At 38.5% G+C, this 22,003-nt stretch overlaps 1 protein-coding gene across 4 annotated transcripts in view; it reads right to left on the reverse strand.

The window, feature by feature from the left end:
• Positions 1-2,467: 2,467 nt before the first annotated feature.
• Positions 2,468-22,003, reverse strand: part of Jhy (junctional cadherin complex regulator) — a 68,104-nt gene continuing 48,568 nt past the window's right edge. For 2 of the 4 annotated variants that reach the window (XM_076846249.1, XM_076846248.1), the window contains 4 exons: positions 15,073-15,367; positions 7,051-7,131; positions 6,137-6,265; positions 2,468-2,907 (listed from right to left, as the gene is read on the reverse strand). In XM_076846249.1, coding sequence (XP_076702364.1) covers positions 2,710-2,907; positions 6,137-6,265; positions 7,051-7,131; positions 15,073-15,367 — 703 coding nt within the window. In that variant the 3' untranslated portion in view covers positions 2,468-2,709. Of the gene's footprint in view, positions 2,908-6,136; positions 6,266-7,043; positions 7,132-15,072; positions 15,368-22,003 lie in introns of those variants that run through there. The other 2 variants (XM_076846250.1, XM_076846251.1) reach the window with 2 other exon arrangements.

A 22,003-nucleotide genomic window follows, 5' to 3' on the forward strand; every position in this document is an offset into this window, starting at 1 on the left:
AAAGCTCTTTTTAAGAGGATGCTCTTGTTGGAAACTCAAGATGGAAAAACACCATAAAAAAGGAGACTGTAATAAGAGAGAATACATGGCTTACAGGGCCTTTATTTCTACCAGCTCATAGAGATTAGGCATAATTATACCATGTCTTTCAATGGCATATATAACATCTGGTCAAATACAGGCCCTCCCTCATTATGTCACTCAAGTTTGAAGTTCCTTGCTTTCTAATAGGCATATTGTTCTTATTTTCTTGAGTATCTGAAACAGATAGGCTGTAAAATTGATCATGGATCCACTTGTGTTTATAATAGATGGATGGATATTGTTGTCATCAGTACGATTTTAAAAAGGAGCAAAAAAGTATTCGTCATTCACTGTTTGTGGAAAATCTCTATCCTAGCCTTAGGATCTTGGTAGCTTAGCAACATTTTGCTGGGTCTTACTATTGTGAGATGACTTAGGGCCAAATAAAGGGCCATTTTGATGGCTCTTTCATTTCAACCTGAAACGTACAGCAAATATGTTTTATTTCTTTAGCCAAAGTCATTTTAAATTCCACTTGGCACTGTATAAAGAATTCTGATTTTCTAGAGTCTTTTGTACTGGATGGTAAAGACTGACCTTGGGGGCAAGGATCCTGTGAAATGCTTTGACATCAACTAAATCACTTCACCTGCTCCGGCTAAGTGTTGGATTTTGACAGTATGTGTGAAAGTGTTGGAAGGATTTAACCATAAGTCTATTAACAGAAATACGGTTATGGGAAGTTTTTGAAATGTTTTAGAAAGAAAATGAAACAGTATCTCTCTTACTGGTCAACATCCAAGTGTTAGTTGCTCTTTATGTCTGTTATAACTTTATCAATGTGGTAAGGAAATTGCCAGATTGTACATATTAAAAAATTATTGGGATTTGGGGTTGTGGCTCTATAGTAGAGCACTTGCCTAGTACTTGTGAGGCAATCCTCAGCACCACATAAAAAAATAAATAAATAGAAAAAGGGTATTATGTCCATCTACAACTAAAAAAAATTTATAAAAATTATCAGGTACACAGTAATGAATAGTTCAACAACTGAACTCAATGGAAATTCAGACCCAAACTGATATTCATACCAATTCATTCCATGTTCCTTGACCACACAGAGAAACAAGAACATCTTTCCACAGATGAACAGTCAAACAGCACCATTTGTGGTGCTGTAAGACAGGGCATTGAGACCTGGCTACTCTCTTAATACCTTCATTATGACTGATGGATTTCAGAGGTGCTGAACCTTTTCTGATCTCCACATTTCCTCTTCTGAAAATGTGGCAGTTGAACAAGACAGACTCTTTCCAGGATCCAGATTCTTTCAAGTTATTTGAATAGATAATGAAATATTTAAAAATCTTACCCTGTCCCTTCAATTATGAAAATAGGAAACTGTGTCTATATGCATCCTTTTATCTTCCAAAGTAAGTTTAAATTTAAAGCCATTTAGGAAAAAAATAATGTTTCTAGTCTTCACCATGTACCTTGAAGGGGCCTCTTTACAAATAAATCTTAGCAGAAGTTTGGGCTATGATTTTCCTGAACTAATTCCTCATATATGTTGATATTTTCCAAATACCACTGAAAGATGACTCATGAATTTTCTCTTTATATACTTGTTATCATTACAGACTCTCAACTCTAACTGCTTCCAGTCTGAAGAAAAAGTTACATATAGACACATCATGATATATATATTTAAAATGAATACAACAAGGAAATGAATTTCCAAAGCTAGTTCTTATGTAAAGATGTTTGACCTAAATTTGTGTTAAAATTATCCATTTCTGAATATGCAATGCCCATCTAATATGAAAAAGAAGGTAAAAAATTAAAACTGTTAGTAACTAAGACTGGGAATTTTTATAATGCTTCCAAAGATAAAATAAGTTAAAATATTTATTCATATTTATATTCAGTAGTAAACTATGGAATGCTTTTGTCTTATCTAATATTATTAACTATGTGAAAATATACATTTTGATAATATTTTAAGATATTTTTGATGGCAAGATGCCCATAAAATTTATGTACTTGGAGCAAGTGGCTTTGACAAAGTGTGTCTGAATTGGCATTTCTGGATTCAGTGGAGGATTTGTAACTAATATCTTGATGCTCTGTTAGAGTGACATTGAATTTGTTCTATTTTAGTAGGCACATCCAGATGTACCTTCATTTTATTTTTTTTCAATTTTATATGCTTTCCTTTGCTAAACTTGGAGATTTGAGTAATATTTTTGAAATGTTACCTCAAAATGTACTAGTGATTGGTCCAATTGAGTTCATTTTAGGAGAAATTGAAGTGTTTATGCTTTTCCTATCAGGTAGGTAAGAGATACACAAGTGGATGTATTTATTTCTGGGTAACAACAAGGTTTTCATTATTCTAAGTAAGAGCAGGTGTAGCAGGTGTAGTTTACAAAATCAAAAGATCCAATGTAAACCAAAAGCTTTATTTTCTATTTATCAGTCCAAATTCTAATTGATTTGAAAATAAATAATTAAAACATGGCACCATAATCTGACTGGGGCCCTACTAAATCTGTACAAAGCAGATATGGACTGCAGGTATGTGACAGTGTTAGGTTACTGTGCTCAATATTTGTTACAATTAAGTTAGAGTTTCTCTCCTTCACATCTTTTCTCCGATTGTTTTTGGCTTCTACCAAATGTTGTCTATACAATGTGAAGGACTTTGAAAGCAGCCACAGCCTGTTTTTCCCTTTCGTGTCTATTCTGCAGTATTTCCAGCAGTGAAATTTCAGGTAAACTTTCTTTTCTTCGCCCATATGTTGGATTTTTGCTTTCCTTTGATGCTTGATCAGTCAGATTTGATGATTTGGGTTTGGGGATGGTCTTAGCATATTCCAAAGCCTAAAAGCATAAAGATAAAATTTTACTTAAAATGAGAAATAAGTCCTAGATTTCTTAAATTGAAGGCAGTTTTATGAAATGTTTATTTATAACATAAGTAGAGATGATTGCCACAATATGGGTGGAAATGGAAATCAAATGGAAAACGCAAACAAGGCAAGTTTAAACACCCAGTTTAAAAAATAAATTAGCCACAAAACATTATGGTGTGGGCATAAACTGAGGAGTGGGATAGCTGGGTCAAGTGGTGGTTCTATTCCAAGTTTTCCAAGGAATCTCCATACTGCTTTCCAGGTTGGTTGCACCAGTTTGCAATCCCACCAGCAATGTATGAGTGTGCCTTTTTCCCCACATCCTCACCAACACTTATTATTGTTTGTAATAGCTGCCATTGTGACTGGAGTGACATGAAATCTTAAGAGTAGTTTTGATTTGCATTTCTCTAATTGCTAGAGATGTTGAACATTTTTTCATACATTTGTTGATCAGGTGTATCTCTTCTTTTATGAAGTGTCTGTTCATTTCCTTAGCCCATTTATTGATTGGATTTTTTTTTTTTTTTTGGTGTTAAAGATTTTTGAGTTCTTTATATATCCTAGAGATTAGTGTTCTAATTTTTTGCCACATGCAAGTCAGATAGAACACTAATCTCTAGGATATTGATTCCCCAACTGTAGGCTCTCTATTCACCTCACTGATTGTTTCTTTTGCTGAGAAGAAGTTTTTTAGTTTGAATCCATCCCATTTATTGATTCTTGATTTTATTTCTTACGCTATAGGAGTTAAGGAAGTCAGGGCCTAATCTGCCATGATAGAGATTTGGGCCTACTTTTTCTTCTATTAGGTGCAGGGTCTCTATTCTAATTCCTAGGTCCTTGATCCACTTTACACTTTGAGTTTTGTGCATGGTGAGTGTTGAGGGTCACAGACAAGTCAAGATGGCGCCTGGCACTTTGCCAGAGGGAGTGGTTTGTGAAGTAACGCCAGCGAGCCCTTGAGATGTGGAGATTCCTTAATGACTGACTACTATATCTAGTTTTTGTTAATTAAGTTAAGCTGTGTGTAATTAGTTGGGTATATATACTTCTCTGTCCCATAATAAAGCGGCTCCCGCTGTATCAACCTTCACAAGTTGCTTATCACAACCCCCGGTTATTTTGCCCAGCCAGACTGCGGCAGGTGAGAGACAGGGGTTTAATTTCATTTTGTTGCATATGGATTTCCAGTTCTCCCATTTGTTGAAGAGGCATCTTTTTTCCAATATATGTTTTTGGCGCCTTTGTCTAGTATGAGATAAATGTATTTATGTGGGTTTGTTTCTGTGTCCTGTATTCTGTACCATTTTTCTACAAGTCTCTTTTGGTGCTGATACCATGATGTTTTTGTTACTATTGCTCTGTAGTATAGTTTAAGATCTGGTATAGTGATGCCACCTGCTTCACTCTTCTTGCTAAGGATTGCTTTGGCTATTCTGGATCTCTTATTTTTCCAGATACATTTCATGATTGCTTTCTCTAGTACTGTATGAAGTCATGCATGGTATGACTCTACTTTGTGTACAACCAGAGACATGAAAAATTGTACTCTGTTGTGTACTATGAATTGAAATGCATTCTGCTGTCATATATAACAAATTAGAATCATTGAATCAATCAATCAATAAAACATTATGGTGTGGGGGAAAAAGTTGGATAATGATGCATACAGCTATTGTGTCTTCTGGAAGTTTTCTTCACAAAACTGAGTGTCAAGGGTTTGAAAATAGGTCTCTTTTGTGTTGGATCTACTTAGTCTCTGGAAATCTTATTAAAATCTAGTTTCTGGTAGGGATATATTATCAGAATTTTGTACCTAAGGAGGAGGACTAGTTATAGCTTGAGACTAAAGATATCACTAAAGCTGATGTAAAACTGAGCCTCCTTTATTAGACCCATTATTCTTATTCCTAGGTTCTTAGAACTCTGAAAAGCATTAGAGAATGATTTTTTTTTCTTTACTATATCTATAGAAATCTAGATGCTGGAAAAAACCGCAGTCTTTTTTTTAGTGCTGTCAGTTCTGACCAGTGTTATGATAAAAATGAGACTACTAAATATGATTTCTAAATCAGACTTTGTATCACTTTTGTATTTTAATTAGAGTTCATGCTGAAATGTGAAAGAATAAGTCCTATGAGGAGGAAAACATTCTAAAACACAGAAAAAAGTTCATACTTCTCATGTATGTGGGTGAAATATACAGGAATTTCTAATTATAGATTTGTTGCCTTGAAGCTCTTCATGAAAATATGAAGATTGGAGAAAAAAGAAGTGGCACCATGGAAACTCAGTCAAGAGGACTGAGGTCTTCAAGGTCTGAGGAAGAAGGCAAAAATAGAAAATACCCTGGTCTGTGAAAGAGAACAGGAAGTCCACATTCCTGGAGGCTGCACAAGATCACTTGGCTCTCTTGCAAAGGGTGCCTGTCCTTCCTGGGAAGGGGCCCATCAACTGAGGTACAGACCTGTCCTAGGGAGCTCTGTGACTCCACAGCACAATTTACTCAAACCACGACTCCTGGTTGCATGACATCTGAGAGGGAGAACATTCTGTATTTCTTGAAATCATTTTTTCTCCCTAGAGGAACCTGTATATTACAATCCATATAGAAGAGTGTAGGAAAATGAACGTGAAAAAAACAATGAAGGATTTTTTTTGACACATGAGAATTAAGAGACACTAATTCCTTTGGAGCTTATTTCAATAATAGAGAATGAAACTGACAATTAGGATTCCAAGTTTCTTCTAAGAAATCACCTTATTAATTTTTATGTGTGACAAACTTCAAATATTATACTTGGAAGGAAAGATGTGGAGACAATGAACTTTAGGAAAATAAAAAGGTTAACCTTACAGCACTGAGTGTGAGTGCATACAAATTTGTGTGTGTGTGTGCGCGTGTGCGTGTGTGTACACATGCATGGACTGTATTGCTATCACATCAATATCTACAGATGATGGGAAGCTGCAGGAATGGCAGCTGCTAAAATGCATCTTGTGTGCCAAGTTACATGGGCTGGGGTTGTGGCTCAGTGGTAGAGCACTTGACTTGCAAGGCCCTGGGTTCGATTAAATAAAATGAAGGTATTGTGTCCAACTATAACTGAAAAATAAATATTTTTTTAAAAATAACAAAAGCTTCCTTTTAATTTGAATTGAAAAAAATAAATGTCTTGATGAGAATTTCTTACCTTCTGCCGAGGAATGGCTGATTTATTTTCAGTTTTTGCTGTTTGTGGTTTGGACATAACAGACAGTGTCTTCATGTTGTATTCCTGTACTTGTTTTGCATATTCTTTTTGCTGTATTAATTTTTGCATCTGTTCAGAGAGACAGGGTTGTGATGAATCACAGATCCTGATGACCTTCTATGCTCTCTATTTAGAGTGACACTAGTTTAAGTGAGCTGGGCATATTCAATTGGCAGCACAGGAGACATGGGATTGCCACATGCAAGGTGATGGCAGTGACCTGGTTAAGCTAATGTTTCTCCTAGAGAGCCTCTGTGATGAGGAACATCACTGCAATAGCTCACTCAGTGTTCCCTTAACAGAGGCTAAATCACATTCAGTCCCTTCTTTGTTGCATTTACCCAATTTATTTTCATTTTTGCTTCCAACTTTGAACTATACTCTCTTTTTATGCCTGAGTGCAACTGCAGTTAAAGCACATTAAATGAAGATCTCCTTTCACTAGAGGAAAGAGAATAAAATGGATGCACTTCTCAGGGGCCAGGGAAGTTGTACCTAAGTGTCTTCTCTGTAGCCACTTTTCAAAATTATCCAGATAACTCTTTCTGGAAAGACCAACAACCATATAACACAAACATTCCCTTTCACATACATGCATGTGTCCTGCTTCTCTGTGCAGACCTTCCAAACAAACTGAAGGGCAGGGGTGCATAAAACAATGCTGGGTGAGCGTTTTCATATGATAGTAAAAAGTGTGTCTGGGCTTCTCTTTCATTACCCGTGCTGTTTCTGAAGGGTCTGTATTCAGTGTCAGGCATTGCATAGGGGCTCGATTCTGTGGATCATCTCGATGCAGTTTGGTGAAAAGACAGATGGGTGGAGTCAGGCCTGAAAAAAACTTACGTACAACTCACTTTTTCTCTGACAGATTCCAAGTCAGGTCCCAGGCCTCCAAGCTTCACATCTCTTTTTTGATAACCTTTCAGCTTGGAACTCTAAAAACAACACAGAAACAGTTTCTTTAAGAACTTGTGCTCTTCTCAGCAATAATAGGCACATAAGGGAAGAAGGAAAGTGAAGAAGAGACGCCTGTGTGGATGAGGACATTTCTTGGTAACTTTTTCCATTTTAATGGTAGTAAGTTGGTAATAGTCTCTTAGGGAATTTGTAGCTGGTTAGCTAACACGTTATGACTTATCCACTTTTATAATAAAGAAAACTAAAATTCTGAAAATCATAAATAAAAAATTTCAAGCTTGTTGTTATTATTTTGATACTGGGGATAGACCCTGGAGCACTTAACCACTGGCACTTTACTATACCCCTTTTTGTTTTTGATTTTGAAATAGGGTCTTACAAAGTTGCTGAGGATGGCCTCAAGCCTGCAGTCCTCCTGTCTCAGCCTCCTGAGTTGCTGCAATAACAGGTGTGTGCCACTGTGTCTGGTTGTTGTTTGTTACTAATGTTTTTAAGACAACATATACTTTACCACTTTGCCACTGCTGCACTGTTCCTATGATGTCAAGTCTTGGGCAGTTTGCTAAGCCAAATGACTTCCCTGGACGAGGCAATCTAAGCACATCAGATGATCACATTGCTTCAAAAAGAGGGAACCCATTCAATGAATTTATAGTACTGCATGTTATGGATGAAGAGAAGCAAAGAAAGTAGAAACTTTAAAATTTTACTATTGATTGTTGGGGAAAAAAAGATAGTTTTAAGGAAAAAACCAACTATAATCAATTCATAATACTCAAAAGAAAGTTAGCATTTAAGAGTCTTGGCGAGGACCACTTAGGAACTCATTCTGCTCAGTCAGTATGAGTCTGGATATTTTGAAGGACACACAGAATTTTACACTGTAACTCCTATTAGTATTACACACCCAAGAGGACTGAGCAACAGAGTCAGGCAATCATTAGATTCTGAGCACAATGGTAGGCAGGAAAAGCCCCAGTGTTCTCTGGACCACAGGGCAGATGAAGATATTCTCCCAAACTGCAGCTTTCAACACTAAAACTGAAGTTTAGACTTGCTACTTCCCCTTGTGGGGAAACCAAATCCTTTTATTTTTCAGTTCATTAATTAATTTGGTTTCCTTTCTGGGAGGGGCAGGAAAAACAATACCAAAGAGATGGTTTGTATGACAGGGATGATTTTAGGCTCATATAAATTTGTGTTTGGAATGGAGACAAAAATAACCATCTCAAAGAGGACATGTTCTGTGCTGACTGTGCATGATGCCAGTATCAGGCATAGCATCTTCATAAAACTTGGATGTCCCTATTGATTATGACATGAAATCCTACGATAAACAATTTATCTAGTGAACCCTTTTCTAAAATAGAATTTGGAAAAGATAGTTAAAATGCCAGAAAAACATTTCTGCATAAAACTCAACAATCTTAAGTAGAAACTGATGTGAACTTGTGGTACCAACCATTATAAAAAGGTGTCCTACTCACAGTGATCTAGTGTTCACCCCAGACAGTATTTCAATTAGCTTCTTCATCACCACCTCCCATTTTAGAGACTCAAAAGCCAAATATGGTTGTGCCTCATTATCCAAGGGGGTTACAGTTCCAGAACATTTCACAGATAACAAAATCCAAGGATACTCAAGTATCTTATATGAGGTGGTAGAATGTTTGGATATAACCTATACATGTCCTCTTGTGTACTTTCATTTCTAAGTTTGCTTATAATACTTAACACAATGTAAATGCTAGGTATAGACCTGTTATATTATATGCATGGTTCAGGGAATGACAAGAAAACAAAGTCTGTACATGTGCAGTACAGATGCAATTTTTAAAAAGATATTTTCAACCAGTGTTGAAAGGACATTTCAAAATCATAAATCTTCTTTAAGAGAAGCCACTCCCAAGCAAAACCACTATGGGTGCTTCCTGTCCATTTTATCCTTCTGTACTTTTATGAAATTGTCCACACGTGCTGGGTGTGGCGGTGTTCTATAATCCCAGTGACTCAGGAGGCTGAGGCAGGAGGATTGCAAGTTCGGGACCAGCCTCCACAACATAGGGAGACCCTGTCTGGAAAAAAATATTTTAAAAAGGGCTGGGGATGTATCTCAATGGTAAAGTGCTTCTAGGCTCAATCCCTAGTACCAAAATAAAATAAAATAGTTTTTCTTTAAGCATTTCAGCATTACACTGTATTTTCCACTAAATGGTCTTCAAAAATGTGACTTTTAAGCATAATATTCTACAGTCTAGTTATAGTTAATTGTTTAACTATTTCTCTAGAACTGAATATTTATAATGCCCTGAGGTTTGTGGGATACTCTATTTCTTTGAGTAAATTAATAGAATTGTAATTATTAAGATAAAATGAACATGTTTAAGGCCATGGGTAGCATTTCCACTAGCAATGGAGTAGTAAGATAGCTGTTTTTGTCAAAACCTTGATTATAATGGGTATTATTACACTTAAAAACCTTTAGTAATTTTTAATGGGTGAGTGAACTCAGAAAATTAATATACTTGTATCTGTGAATTTGTTCTTCTAACATATGCCCTCTGCATCATTGTTTTGTAATCACTAAATCACTATTTGCCAGAGTCAACCAATAATGAAAAGGAAGAGGAAAAAATCCCACTCATCTCCAAGTCATAAATCCAATTTGTCCAAAGATGATGAGAAAGAAATGATCAGTGCCCAGAAATCTCATCCTTAGTCTGAAGCAGCTTAACTTTTAATCATTCCACTGACTCACAAAAGACACATTGTGAAGCATGAATAATTGCTCACTGACCTGCAGCCACAGTTCTAACCATCACCTCAAATAACATCTTAGTTAGCAGAGAAAGCCAGAGCCTAGGGCCCAGCACTGCACATACATATCACATGGAGGGAGAGCATGTGGCCCAAACAGGTCATTCCCCAGTGCCGTCGATCCCTTTACAGGACGAAGTGCCCTTAGCAAAGGAACAATTCTCAAGGGACCACGGTGGCTCCTCCTAGCGAAGCTTGTTCTGGGTGACTGGCAATGAAAATCCTGGATTTGCTTCAGTTTGGCGCAAGTAATCTTGAACTGGTTCTCAGCACTGTGATTCTGTTTGATCTCTCTTCATCTAAGTCTTTTTTTAACAGCTTTATTGAGAAATAATTCACATACCACAAAATTCACCCATTTGAAGTTGTACAATTCAATGGTTTTTAGTTTGTTCACCAAGAGGTGTGAAACATCACCACAATCCAATTTTAGAACAGTTTCATCACCTTAAAGAGAAACTCTTGTACCCAACAGCACTCACTCCCTATCCCCTCCCCCTCTACTCCTAGGCAACCACTAATCTACTTTCTGTCTCTTCAAAAGTCTGTTATAGAAAATAATCCCCAGAATTCACTTTGATTTACCTCTCCTTGGCTTTTACAAGACTAAAAGGTCATAGTAGCACAATGCCAAAATAATCAACATCATCATCATCATCATCATCCAGCACTGATAACCCCATTAAGTCTCTGAACATAGGGGGACAAATTAGAAAATACAGGCATGCTCTCAACAAACCCTTGACTGCAGCTAGTCTTTGCATAAGACACACAGCTGACTTGGGCCCATCCCTGCCCTATCCCTCGAACTGTGTGGCTTCAGCAGAAAGTGGCAAAGGGCTTTTCTGATGGAAGGTTTCTACCAATAATTAATTGCAATTGTTCTCAAGCCAGACCAGACCAGTGTTTTGTTGTTTTTTTTTAACTGAAAACTCAGAATACACTGAGCCTGAATTGAGAATGACATTGACTGTTCCATGAGGACTTGTTTTAACTCTGAAATATACCTGCTGTGAGGGACACTGCAGGGTTATTCTCCAGAAAATTCCTCGGATGTGTAAGTGTGAGAAAGTTACTGAAAAACAGGACAAAAGACAATGCCTCAAATACTCGGAAACAGCAAGTGAAGGAAATTTGCTCTGTGGTTGCTAAACTTAATCCAAATAAACCTCTTCTCTGAAGCAGTTAAGCAGCAATGCCCAGATTGTCTGTGACAACAAACTCATGAGTTAATTACTGCAGCTCAACAGTCAGCTGCCGGAGACCGCTCTAAGCAGTTATTTTGTGGTGGGCTGTAACACCCCACGTATATTTTTATACTGTTTGTCATCCTTTGCACAATGTTAATCTCTTACTGGCTGAGGTCTGTGTTGAATGGTGGGGACAATGGCTGGTATGCACAAGTCAGCCACAACCGATCTGCCAGAAGAAGGAGGGGGCTTGGGCCTATTATCTTTACAAATCCTCAAATTTTTAATGTGATTCAGGGTGATTCCCTTGGAAACCACGAGATTTGATGTGACTAATAAATGGGCATGACCTGGATAATGATTCCTCCTGTCTGGTGCCCTGGCTACCTGCTGTCCTATACAAATAGCTCAGTTCTAAGTCATTTTAGTTTCTGGAATAGCTTAAAGCACAAAGAGAGCTTCTGTGTATTTGTCAGATGCAGGTTGAAGGTATTGACTGAGAAAAATGGATACATAGGGATTGTAAAATTCTGGACAGAAAGCAGGAAGGGAGGGATTTTCCCAGTTGGAAAGAGTGTTTGGGAAGCAATAACTAGAAATCTTCCTTCCTCTTTCCTACCTTACCATTGCTCTTAGATTTCTGATGATGCACACTGTCACCAAGGTACTTCTTCTACCTTTTCTCAGTAAAACATGAATTCAAATTAGAGAAGGAGGAAGAAAAAAGAAACTAACATTTGGCTGATGTCTATTCTTTGCTAGGAAATAAATTTTAATATACTATTTTACTTAACCACTCCAAATCTACTAAAAGAAAAAGTAATTTTGATTATGTATATGAGGAATTGGGGGCTCAAGTAAATGAGTCTCTTGCCTGAATCCCAGGGATATTAGGTAATAGGGCTGAGACAGAATTTGGCAATGACTAAGTAAGTCTCTGACTGCCACTAAGTTCTCTCACTGAGAACTGAGTTTAAAAATGCATCTTCAACAACAGCCCAAAGCTGGACATTGAACGGACAGGGAAAGCAGTCTGCTGAGGTAGAGTGTTTGAGCTGCACTTTAGGCCCTGGTAATCTATGGCTCTGGAGGAAACAGGCTACCTTCACCTTGACTGTGTGTTGGTTCCAACCCTCTAAATGCTTTTCCCCATAGAAATAATAATATGATGATGTCCAGCTTCCTAGTCTGGTCTAAAAAACCATAGGAAATACTTGAACACAGTACTAATTGTACCTTTGAACCTAACGACTGAGCAATGACATTTCTGTGGGAAAAGAGTGACTGCAGTGCCAGAAACACACGTCTCCTTATTTACAGTGTAACTGGGGATTCTCCTAACTTCAAACTAGCTTCAAACTGGGGATTCTCCAGCTCCGTGCCTGGGCAGGGACTGTGGACCCCAGAAGAGCAGAGGATATGGGGGGATGGAGTTAAGACAGGGTGTTCGAAGAGCCTCTGAGTGTGGGTGCATGAAGGAGCTGGGCTGAGCACCCTAGTGCTGTGAGTGAGCTGAAGACCTGGATGGAGAACAGAGAGGCTGCAAGGCAGGAGCTGCAGGTGTGAGCTGGGTCATCCCCCAGTACCAAGCCATCCTCCTCTTCTTCTCTAATAATATGACTGCTGTTCACTTTCAACCAGCGTCCCCTTTTTCTCTTTGAGACCACTCCTTTTCTTTTTCTCGGAGAAGTCCACATCATAGCTCTGTTGATTTCAAAATCCTGTAACTTCTCTGTACATCTTGCAGCTGCCCTGTGCACCATAACCTGAGAGATTTTTTGTAAAATACAAATCTGACCACGCTTAAAGTTTCTCAATGGTCCCACTCTGGCCTATAGAATAAGAACCCTTCTCCTTTGAATGAACAACAGAATCCTCTAAGACTTGCCCCTAAGTCTCTGCCTGCAGCTCTCCACACCCCGTGCTTCTCAGCTTCAGTCACAGCAACGTGAAGTGCCTCTACCTTCCTGACATGTGCCATGCTGTCACGGCCCAAGGAGCTGTGACACTGTGGGGTCTGCCCCTCCTGAAATTCTCTTTAGTCTTTCTTCTCTGCCAGCTCTTGACCATCTTGTAAGACTCAGCTTGCAATTATCCCCAGAGCATGGTTTGATCTGCAGGTCAGGACATGTATACTCTTTGTGTCCCTTGGTGCTCCTTTTGATACTTATTTGCCATTTACATGACTATCTTTCCCAGATCCAAAGCTGCTTCTGGGGAAGGGCCACGGCTCATACGTCTTTTACACTCTGGCACCTGCAACAGTTCCTAGAAGGATTTAATAATTACATATTGAATTAAATTAAGGAATTGTTTTCTTAATGCCTCCCCACCCCCACCCCCCAACCAAAACTGACCTAGAGTTAATACCCTTCTGGACTGGGGCACTCAGTGGCCCAGCTGCTGGGCGTGCTGTCTACTGATGGCTCACAGTTGAGTCTCTCCCTAAGCACTGCCTGCAGCCAAATGGAGCTGCTGTGCCCAAAGACACAAGCCTTCCTCAGGGTGGACACTAGTCAATGTCTGGTTGATAAAGGGGAGCGAAAGTCTGGGTCCCCTGCCTTTGAACAGCCATCCTGACTTCAGAGTCTAGAGAACCTTGCCTGAGGCTTCTGTCACAGCTATGTCACTGCCTACTCCCTCCCTCTGCCCAGTCTTGCCTCTGTGCTCCCTTACAAGGTGGTTCCTGAGGGCACCCTCAACAAATCGCCTGCACTCAACTCTCCATGCAGTTTGCTCCCAGGAAACCAGACTCCTCACAGGCCTGTTATTTCCAACCCGGCCTTTGCCAGTTAACCTGTAAATCAGAATGTATTTTCCAGCTGTTTCTTTACTATCTGTTATGACTAGATATGGGTTGAGGGTGTCCACAAGGGCTCATTTTGAGTCTCAGTCCTTAATATGGCAGTATTGGGAGGTGTTTAAGAGGTGGAGTCTAGAGGGAGGCTGTTGGGTCATTGTGGGGTCTGCCCTCAGAAGGACGTCAAGTACTTCTGTGGGAGCCTGAGTTAGTTCTTATGAGAGTGAATTGTTACAAAAGTGATCCTGACCCCTGAATCGCTCTCTGGCTTCCTGCCTTATGATATATCCTCTCCCTTTTGCACAGACTTCTGTCATAAGGCCCTCACCACAGCCAAGCTGATACTAGTCCCATGCCCTTGAGCTTCCAGAATTGTGAGCTAAATGAACCTGTTTTTGTAAAATAAAGTAGGCTGCCTCAGGTATTTTGTTAGTAATAAATAACAAACTAATACACTATTTGACCCTAGAACCAGGTCTTCTTTCCTGAGGTGTTTTTATTGCTTTAAACAGTGGAGAAATAAATAGGACATAAAAAGATTTGAGTGCACAAAGGTGCTAGTAATGGCAAATCTTATTGTAGACAAAGAATTCTGCAAATAGCAGTTAACATTTTGGAGGAAAGTTCATTCATTGACCAGCCTAGGTACTTCACTGCAGAAGCTGGGTGAGGTGAGATCAGGGACAAGGAGCTAGTATGCGGTGGTGGGGGAAATGCATGGTAACAGGGGCTTTTACCCCTTCAATCCTACTTTTTCTTCTATTCAGAAATGAAAATGTATGAAGACTCAGTTTAGAATAAGGGTTAGGGTGGGGTGGGAAAGCTTTTTAGAAGACGTGATATTTAATCTGGGGATAAAAGGAAGATCATTGTCTCTCTGTAAATGCAGACCCCTTCCCTGAGATGACCTGAAACAGGGGTGGGAATGGGCATCCCTGGCAACAACTTCTAGAAAGAAGGGAAGGAAATTCCAGGGAGTAACACAGGCTAGAGGAGTGACATTCCTGGGACCCTGGGTCACCTGGTTGTGGCAGCAGTTCAGTAATAACCATCCCTATTCCAGGGCTATGATTCAGGGGGACAAAAAAAAACAGGTCCATCAGTATTATCAAAATTAAAAAGTTCCTGGGTAATAACCAGTGCCTTCTCACCTTAATGCTGCTCCTTTTCCTGTGTTTTTTTCCTTTTTCCAGTTGAAACAGATAGCCTTCAGAATTGCTACGGATAATTTTCATTTGGTTTCTTTGGCTTCTCTCTGGACTGAGTTGGGATTCACTTTCTACCCTTGATGAGATGGGGGGGAGCATGATGCTAGAAGAGGACCCTTTCCTGGGCTGCACGTCGGTCAGCTGCACCAAGGCTTGCTGATGCTGCTCCATTATCTGAGTGAGCCGTGAATCTGGGGAAGCTCTGACAGGTTGGCTGTCCGAGGAAGGATGGAATTTCCTTTGGAAAAGAACACACATCTGTGACTAAAACTTGAATACATAAGACCGCTAACAGTAAAGTTCTTATGAGCCATTAACTTGGTGTATTTATCATTCCTCAACTCAAATGAATTAATTTGAGCTAATTCACTCATTAATGTATTAATTTCTTAAAATCTTCTTTTTCCATAGGATATTCTAACTCTGCTTAGAACTTTCACTTAGTGCATTCAGAATAGAAGTATATCATTTTGAGAAGTCGAAGAGTTTCCCACTACAAAAATACTAAGAAATGTTGGATTAAATGAAACCAATATCCTTTATGTACACAGTTGAATTTGTATAAGAGGCAGGAAATCTCCAGGGAGGAAAACCAAAATGAACTAAAGTCAGAGCAGATTCTGGATGAGCTGAAGGTATGGCTTTCTTTGTGGGCTGTTTGGGTTTAAGGGCGTCAGTTTTAATACAAGATCTGTGAGATTTGGGGCCAATGTGAACACAAGTTCATCATCTAAAATCCTAGTACATAAAGGGAAATGATCTACCAAGTGTGAGGGTGAGCAGACATATATACACACACAAATAGTAGTAACAGACTTCTGCAAGCTTTCGATAATAGAATATGTTAGATAGCATTCATAAAGTATATATAAAATGATTGGAAACATGAAAGAAGAAATCAAAATTCTGAGAAATATATTTTTAAAAACTTATTTTGAACAAAGAACAGGGAGATTTTACTTATAACCAAGTAGAAATTCCAGACATGAAAAATACCATTATTTAATTTTAAAATCCAACAGAAAAATTAAGAAAGCATATTGGACATAGTTGAAAAGGAAATTATTGCACTGGAAAACCTACCTCAGAAATTTCTCAGAAAGAAGCAGAGAGATAACAGGTAAAATAAGAAACAGAGTTAAAACACACAAAGCCTAGAATCAAAGAATTTAATACATATCTACCTGGTGTTCCTGGAAAAGGAAGTACAGCCAATTTGGGAGATGCAATATTCATAGGAAAACGGGTGATCATTTTTTCAAAATTTATAAAAAGAGATGATCCTCAGATTTAGGAATCACAGAAGGGATTCAAGTAGAACTAAAAATTTCATTCCTATATACATCATAGTGAAACTTCTAAACACCAAAAACAAAGAAGAGGTTTAAAAGCTAACAAGAGAAATAAAGACAAAGTAAAAAATAAAAGGAATGATAATTACATTGACAAAAGACTTTTCAAGGCAACACAGAAACCAGTAGACAAAAAAATAATGCTTTTAAAAAGTTGAATTCTTGGGGCTGGGGATGTGGCTCAAGAGGTAGCGCGCTCGCCTGGCGTGCGTGCGGCCTGGGTTCGATCCTCAGCACCACATACAAACAAAGTTGTTGTGTCTGCCGAAAACTAAAAAATAAATATTAAAATTCTCTCTCTCTCTCTCTTTAAAAAAACAAAAGTTGAATTCTTTACCAGGTTAAACTATAATTCAAGATTGTAAGAGAAAGGAATTTCAGGTAAATCCCAGTGACCTATACTTGCTGAAACAACTTCTAAAGAAAACAGAATAAAATGAAAGAAAGAATGTGAGGCAAAGAAATTAATAAACAATTTGGTTAACTCTAAAACACCATTTACTCTCTACAATAATAAAAACAATTACTAATTTTTGAGATATAAAGTGCTGGACAAGTTGCTAGACTAAGCAGGAGATTGTACTTTTAATGTAATGGCCCTGAACATGTCTAGAAAAGAACATAAATATTAATTTAACATGAGGCAAGTTAAATATGTAGGTTGTGTGTGTGTGTAAATAGAGTAAAGTGCTGGGTACCGTGGTACATGCCGGTGACCCCAGTGACTCTGGAGGCCTAGGCAAGAGGAGAGTGAGCTAGAGACCAGTCTGGGCAACCTAGTGAGATCCTGTCTTGAAATAAAAGAAGAAGGCCAGGGGGATGTAGCTCAGTGGTAGAGCACCCCCCGTTTCCATCCCCAGTAGCCACCCCCAATATCTACCCTCACCCGCCACAAGAGTGTCTGCAAATAAGTAGAAGAAAAAAGTAACAAAGAGAATTCTCTAAGTTTAATAGAAGAAAAAAAGTAAAAAGAAGCATGGCGAATGTAGGGTAATTAGAGTGGTCAAATTAAGGTGGTAGAAACAGATCCACCTATGTGAGTACCACGATAAATGTAAGCAGTTTAAAGTCACTAGATACAAGTGAGTTTATGATTGAATAAAGAAACAAATTACAACAACACACTGTTTTTTAAAAGAAAGGCTTAAGATAGAACCATACTGAAAATTTTAAATATGATAGAAAAAATGTACTAGATTCAATACTAATCATAAGAAAGTGAACGAAGCTATATTAATATCAGCCAACATAAACTTTAATCAAATAGCATTATTGGAAATAAAAATATTCATTACATCATGATTAAAAGAAGAATTCACCAGGAAAATATACAATTATTAACCTGCATGTACCTGATCATAAAACTTCAAAATACATAAAATGAAACTAATAGAATTACGAGGTGACATTAACAATTCTTTTTTTTTAAGCACTGGGGATTGAACCCTCAAGCTCTCACACATTCTAAGTAGGCACTCTACTATTGAGCTGTGTCTCCAGTCCTTTGGTTGTTGTTGTTTAGGGACAGGGGCTCTTTAAGTTGCCCAGACTTGTGTTCCTCCTGAAAGGAACCTCCCAAGTTGTTGGGATCATAGGCATGTGCCACGACAGCCAAATATAGGGAAATGCCAACTTACCAGGGTCAGAAACTAATATACCAAACATGGAAACCTAATCAGGCTTCAGAAGATTTTAATAACATATGTAACAAGCTTTCCCTAATTTAAATTACAGTCATGTGCTGCATAACAAGGTATTGATCGACAACAAACTACATGTAAGGAGGTAGTCCCAGAAGATTGTCACCTAGTGACAGCATAGCCACTTTAGTTTGTGTCAGGACACTTCAATGTCTGTGAAAAGATGGAATAAAAAGATTTCTCAGAACATAGCCCCACTGTTAAGTGGTAAATGAATGTATACAGAATGATGTGCCATAGAACTGCAGAAAATATCTTCTTTTCAAACAAATGAGAAACTTTGGCCAAAAAGCAAGTATTGAAAATATCAAAGAATCTTTGAAAGACTCATAAACTACGAGTGCCATTGATGGTGAAAGTCTATGTGAGAGTTATTTAAATAGGAATTGGTTGAAAGTCTGTTTAAGAAGCAGGCACCCCTCCAGATTTTCTCCCTTTTCTGTACAGTGATGCAACTAGCCCTTCTCAATCTGCGCAGCACGCTGAGAAACGGGGATAAACCTAAACAAACCCTCTCACTTCACTTTTCTTTTTCAACTTAAAAGTCAGTACTTTTGGAGGTCACACATCTGGATAATACATTATTAGCTTCCCTCTAGCTTTGTTGAAGGTAACACCTTGGACATGTGGGTTATGATGGTAATGGTGGCCCTGGTTACTTTCCAGGACCTAAAGACCACTTTTGCTGAAAATACTCACTCTTCACTTGGGCCTATATATGTTGCATGGATGAGTGGAATCTGATGAAATGGCTTGGCATCTCTGTCTTTGTATTGTGTTTGTCCCCTTTGCTATCTTAACCCTTTGGTCAGATTCTACTCACCTCTGCATGCAAACATTGCTCACTGGAGCTGGTATGACTTTTCTTCTGCCCCACCCTTTCACCAGCTGCAGCATCCAAAGGACCGAAAGTCCTTCAACCTGTCATAAGGCCAAGATTGAACCCCAGTACCAGGATGTTTGCACATAGGATGATGACACCAGCTGCAAGAATAACTCAGAAGTTCCTGGAACAAGTTGACCGTTACCATGTGGTCCAAATCTCATGCAAAGAGAAACCATGTCCCTGGCTAGTGGAAAAATTACTGGTCTTTGGCCCACCCCAGAAAATCAATAAGAAGCTTTCATCTCCCTTTCTTCATAGAGCAGCTTGGTTCCCTGTCTATCAGTGCTGTTTCCTTTCAGGTGAAGCCACATTAAAAAACTCTGCTTGTATGTGTTTGCAATATTCAGCTTGGTCTCTTCTCTACTGTTTCTATGCCAAAAGATCCTTCCTCTAGTAACAAGAGCATAGGAAGGCTGGAAGCAAGAATTGAGGAACTTTCACAGAAAGTAGAGCAAAATAAATAAGAAATGAACAAGAGAGTAAAGAATATCGTATGAACAGTCCTGGAAAAACACCTGTGAATAACCGGAAAGAAGAGAGCTGGAAGGAGTGACCCAAGAGAAGATTCAAGACATTTCCCAGACTGAAAAGACACATGTATCCAGGCTAAAAGGCCCAGAACAATCTATGAAAATAGACCTAAACCAAGGCATGTTATTATGAATTCTCATTTTATGGAGAAAGAAAGAAGATCCTACAGTTTCCCAAAGAAAAAATAGAAAGGTCAAATATAAAAACACCAGAAGAAAGAAGATGATTGTAAGGGGGAAATGATTTTCAATCTAGAATTCTACAACACCCTGCCAGCTATTAGGAGCAAGGGCAGAACACAGTCAATATCAGTCATACCTCCTAAGCAGTAGAGGATGTTCTCAACCAGAATGAGAAAGGAAACTAAGAAAGGGAAAGAGAGTAGATGGAAAAAACAGAAGGGTCAACAGTGGAGAAAAATGAAGGGCATCCCCATGATGAAGTGAAGGGAGGTTCTGCAAGGACAACACGGGCAGAGGATGGCCGTGGGGAAAGGAAGTGCTGCGCAGGACACTGGCATGCTGAGAACTGCTTGTCATCCTATTGTCTGCATCACACCATGTTTCTAATAGGAAGAAAATATCAGAGGATGTACTCAAACAAAACGAGGAAAATCTGCAACCTTGAAAAAGGGATTCTGACCAGAAGGAAAGTCAAAGGGAATTCTTCAAACAGTTTTGTAACAAGTCTAGCAATATGAAGAATTTAAAGGTGTGTTATAAAAGGCTATGTCCAAGATAGAAGAAAGAATCTAATGTATTTGCATCAGTGAACATCTGTATTGAGAGACTAGGAAAGTGTGGGAACAATGAGCCACATGTACAAATGAAAGTAAGCCAAAGCAAACAAACAAGTCAAGGCAATTATGAACTTTGGAAAAAAATTTTAAAATGAGGCATAGTCATAGACCAACACCAGATCATGCATTAAAGATGCATTGGCATAATAACAAAACCACTGAATATTGATCTAACCAAAAATTGCAATGTAACTCCCATTACTGCAGAATGGTTGAAGGGAAGCACATAATGAAAGTGATGTCAAGAAGCTCAGTCCTCATCTAACAGAATAGAAATCAACAAAATCAATCAAAATAGCTGAAATTGAAGTAGAAAAATATAACAATAAATAAATATAACTGAGAATAGTGGCAAATACTAGAGGAAACAATAAAAGTCAAAAGGGGTTACTAATATTGAGGATTTTCATTATTATACCAATATAAATATTATTCATAGCCAAGCACTGTGGAGGGGATCACTGGGGAGCGAAAGCAGTGGATTGCCAACTGACTAAGTGCCACCTGACTTTTTAGTATATGTGCATGCACCATCTTGGTTGAAAAGTTAATGTAAAAAACAGGGCTGGGGATGTGGCTCAAGTAGTAGTGCGCTCGCCTGGCATGCGTAGGGCACTGGGTTCGATCCTTAGCACCACATAAAAATAAAATAAAGATGTTGGGTCGGGCTGGGGATGTGGCTCAAGCGGTAGCACACTCGCCTGACATGCATGCGGCCCGGGTTCGATCCTCAGCACCACATACAGACAAAGATGTTGTGTCCGCCAAATACTAAAAAAAAAAGTAAATATTAAAAAAAAAAAAAAAAGATGTTGGGTTCACCAAAAACTAAAAAATAAATATTAAAAAAAAAAACAAGAAAGGAGTAGTACTGGAAATAAAAAGACATGATTAAAGATTTAAGAGGTTGAATAATATGAAAGTTATGTAAATACTATAAAGAGCTTTATGCCAGTACATTTTTTATTTGACTGGTTTTTAATTTTTAATGCCTTAAAATGTATTCTGACGTAATGTTTGAATTTAAAAGTTAATGAAGTAAAATAATACCCCCTTCTCCTGCCCTTGGGTGTGTTGAAGATGCACCAATATTCTCCTTTGGCATTCTCCTTTGTCTCCTGAGGACTGTGTTCCACTTCCTTTCCGTACTCAACTGCAGGACAATTCAGTAAGGCACACAAGCTCTGTTGCTGAACTCATACACTGTGCTTCACTGTACGTGGACATACATTTCAAAAGGGCTAAAAATAAAAATAGGGGGAAAACCACCTTTCATAGTTGGCAGAAGAGGATAGGCCTGATGAATTTCCAGGGGTACTTGGTCTTACACAGGAGCTACGAGAAGTACAGTTGAGCCCACAAGTGCAGTATTGCACCATGAGATCTAGAAAAGCTCAAAACAGCCCAAGCATGCCCCAAGTCACCACACACTGAGGATATGACAGGACATTTTAAACTTTGTAAAGGTAGATTTTTTTTTAGAAAGTATATTTATCAGATGATCAAAGAAGAAACGGAAAGCTTGTAAAGACTTTTAGTCATTCTAGTAAATGAATCAGGAGTCTAAAATCTGCCCACAGCCAACAATCACAAAAACAAAACCAAA

Source organism: Callospermophilus lateralis, chromosome 2, assembly GCF_048772815.1.
Source record: "Callospermophilus lateralis isolate mCalLat2 chromosome 2, mCalLat2.hap1, whole genome shotgun sequence".
Classification (NCBI taxonomy): domain Eukaryota; kingdom Metazoa; phylum Chordata; class Mammalia; order Rodentia; family Sciuridae; genus Callospermophilus; species Callospermophilus lateralis.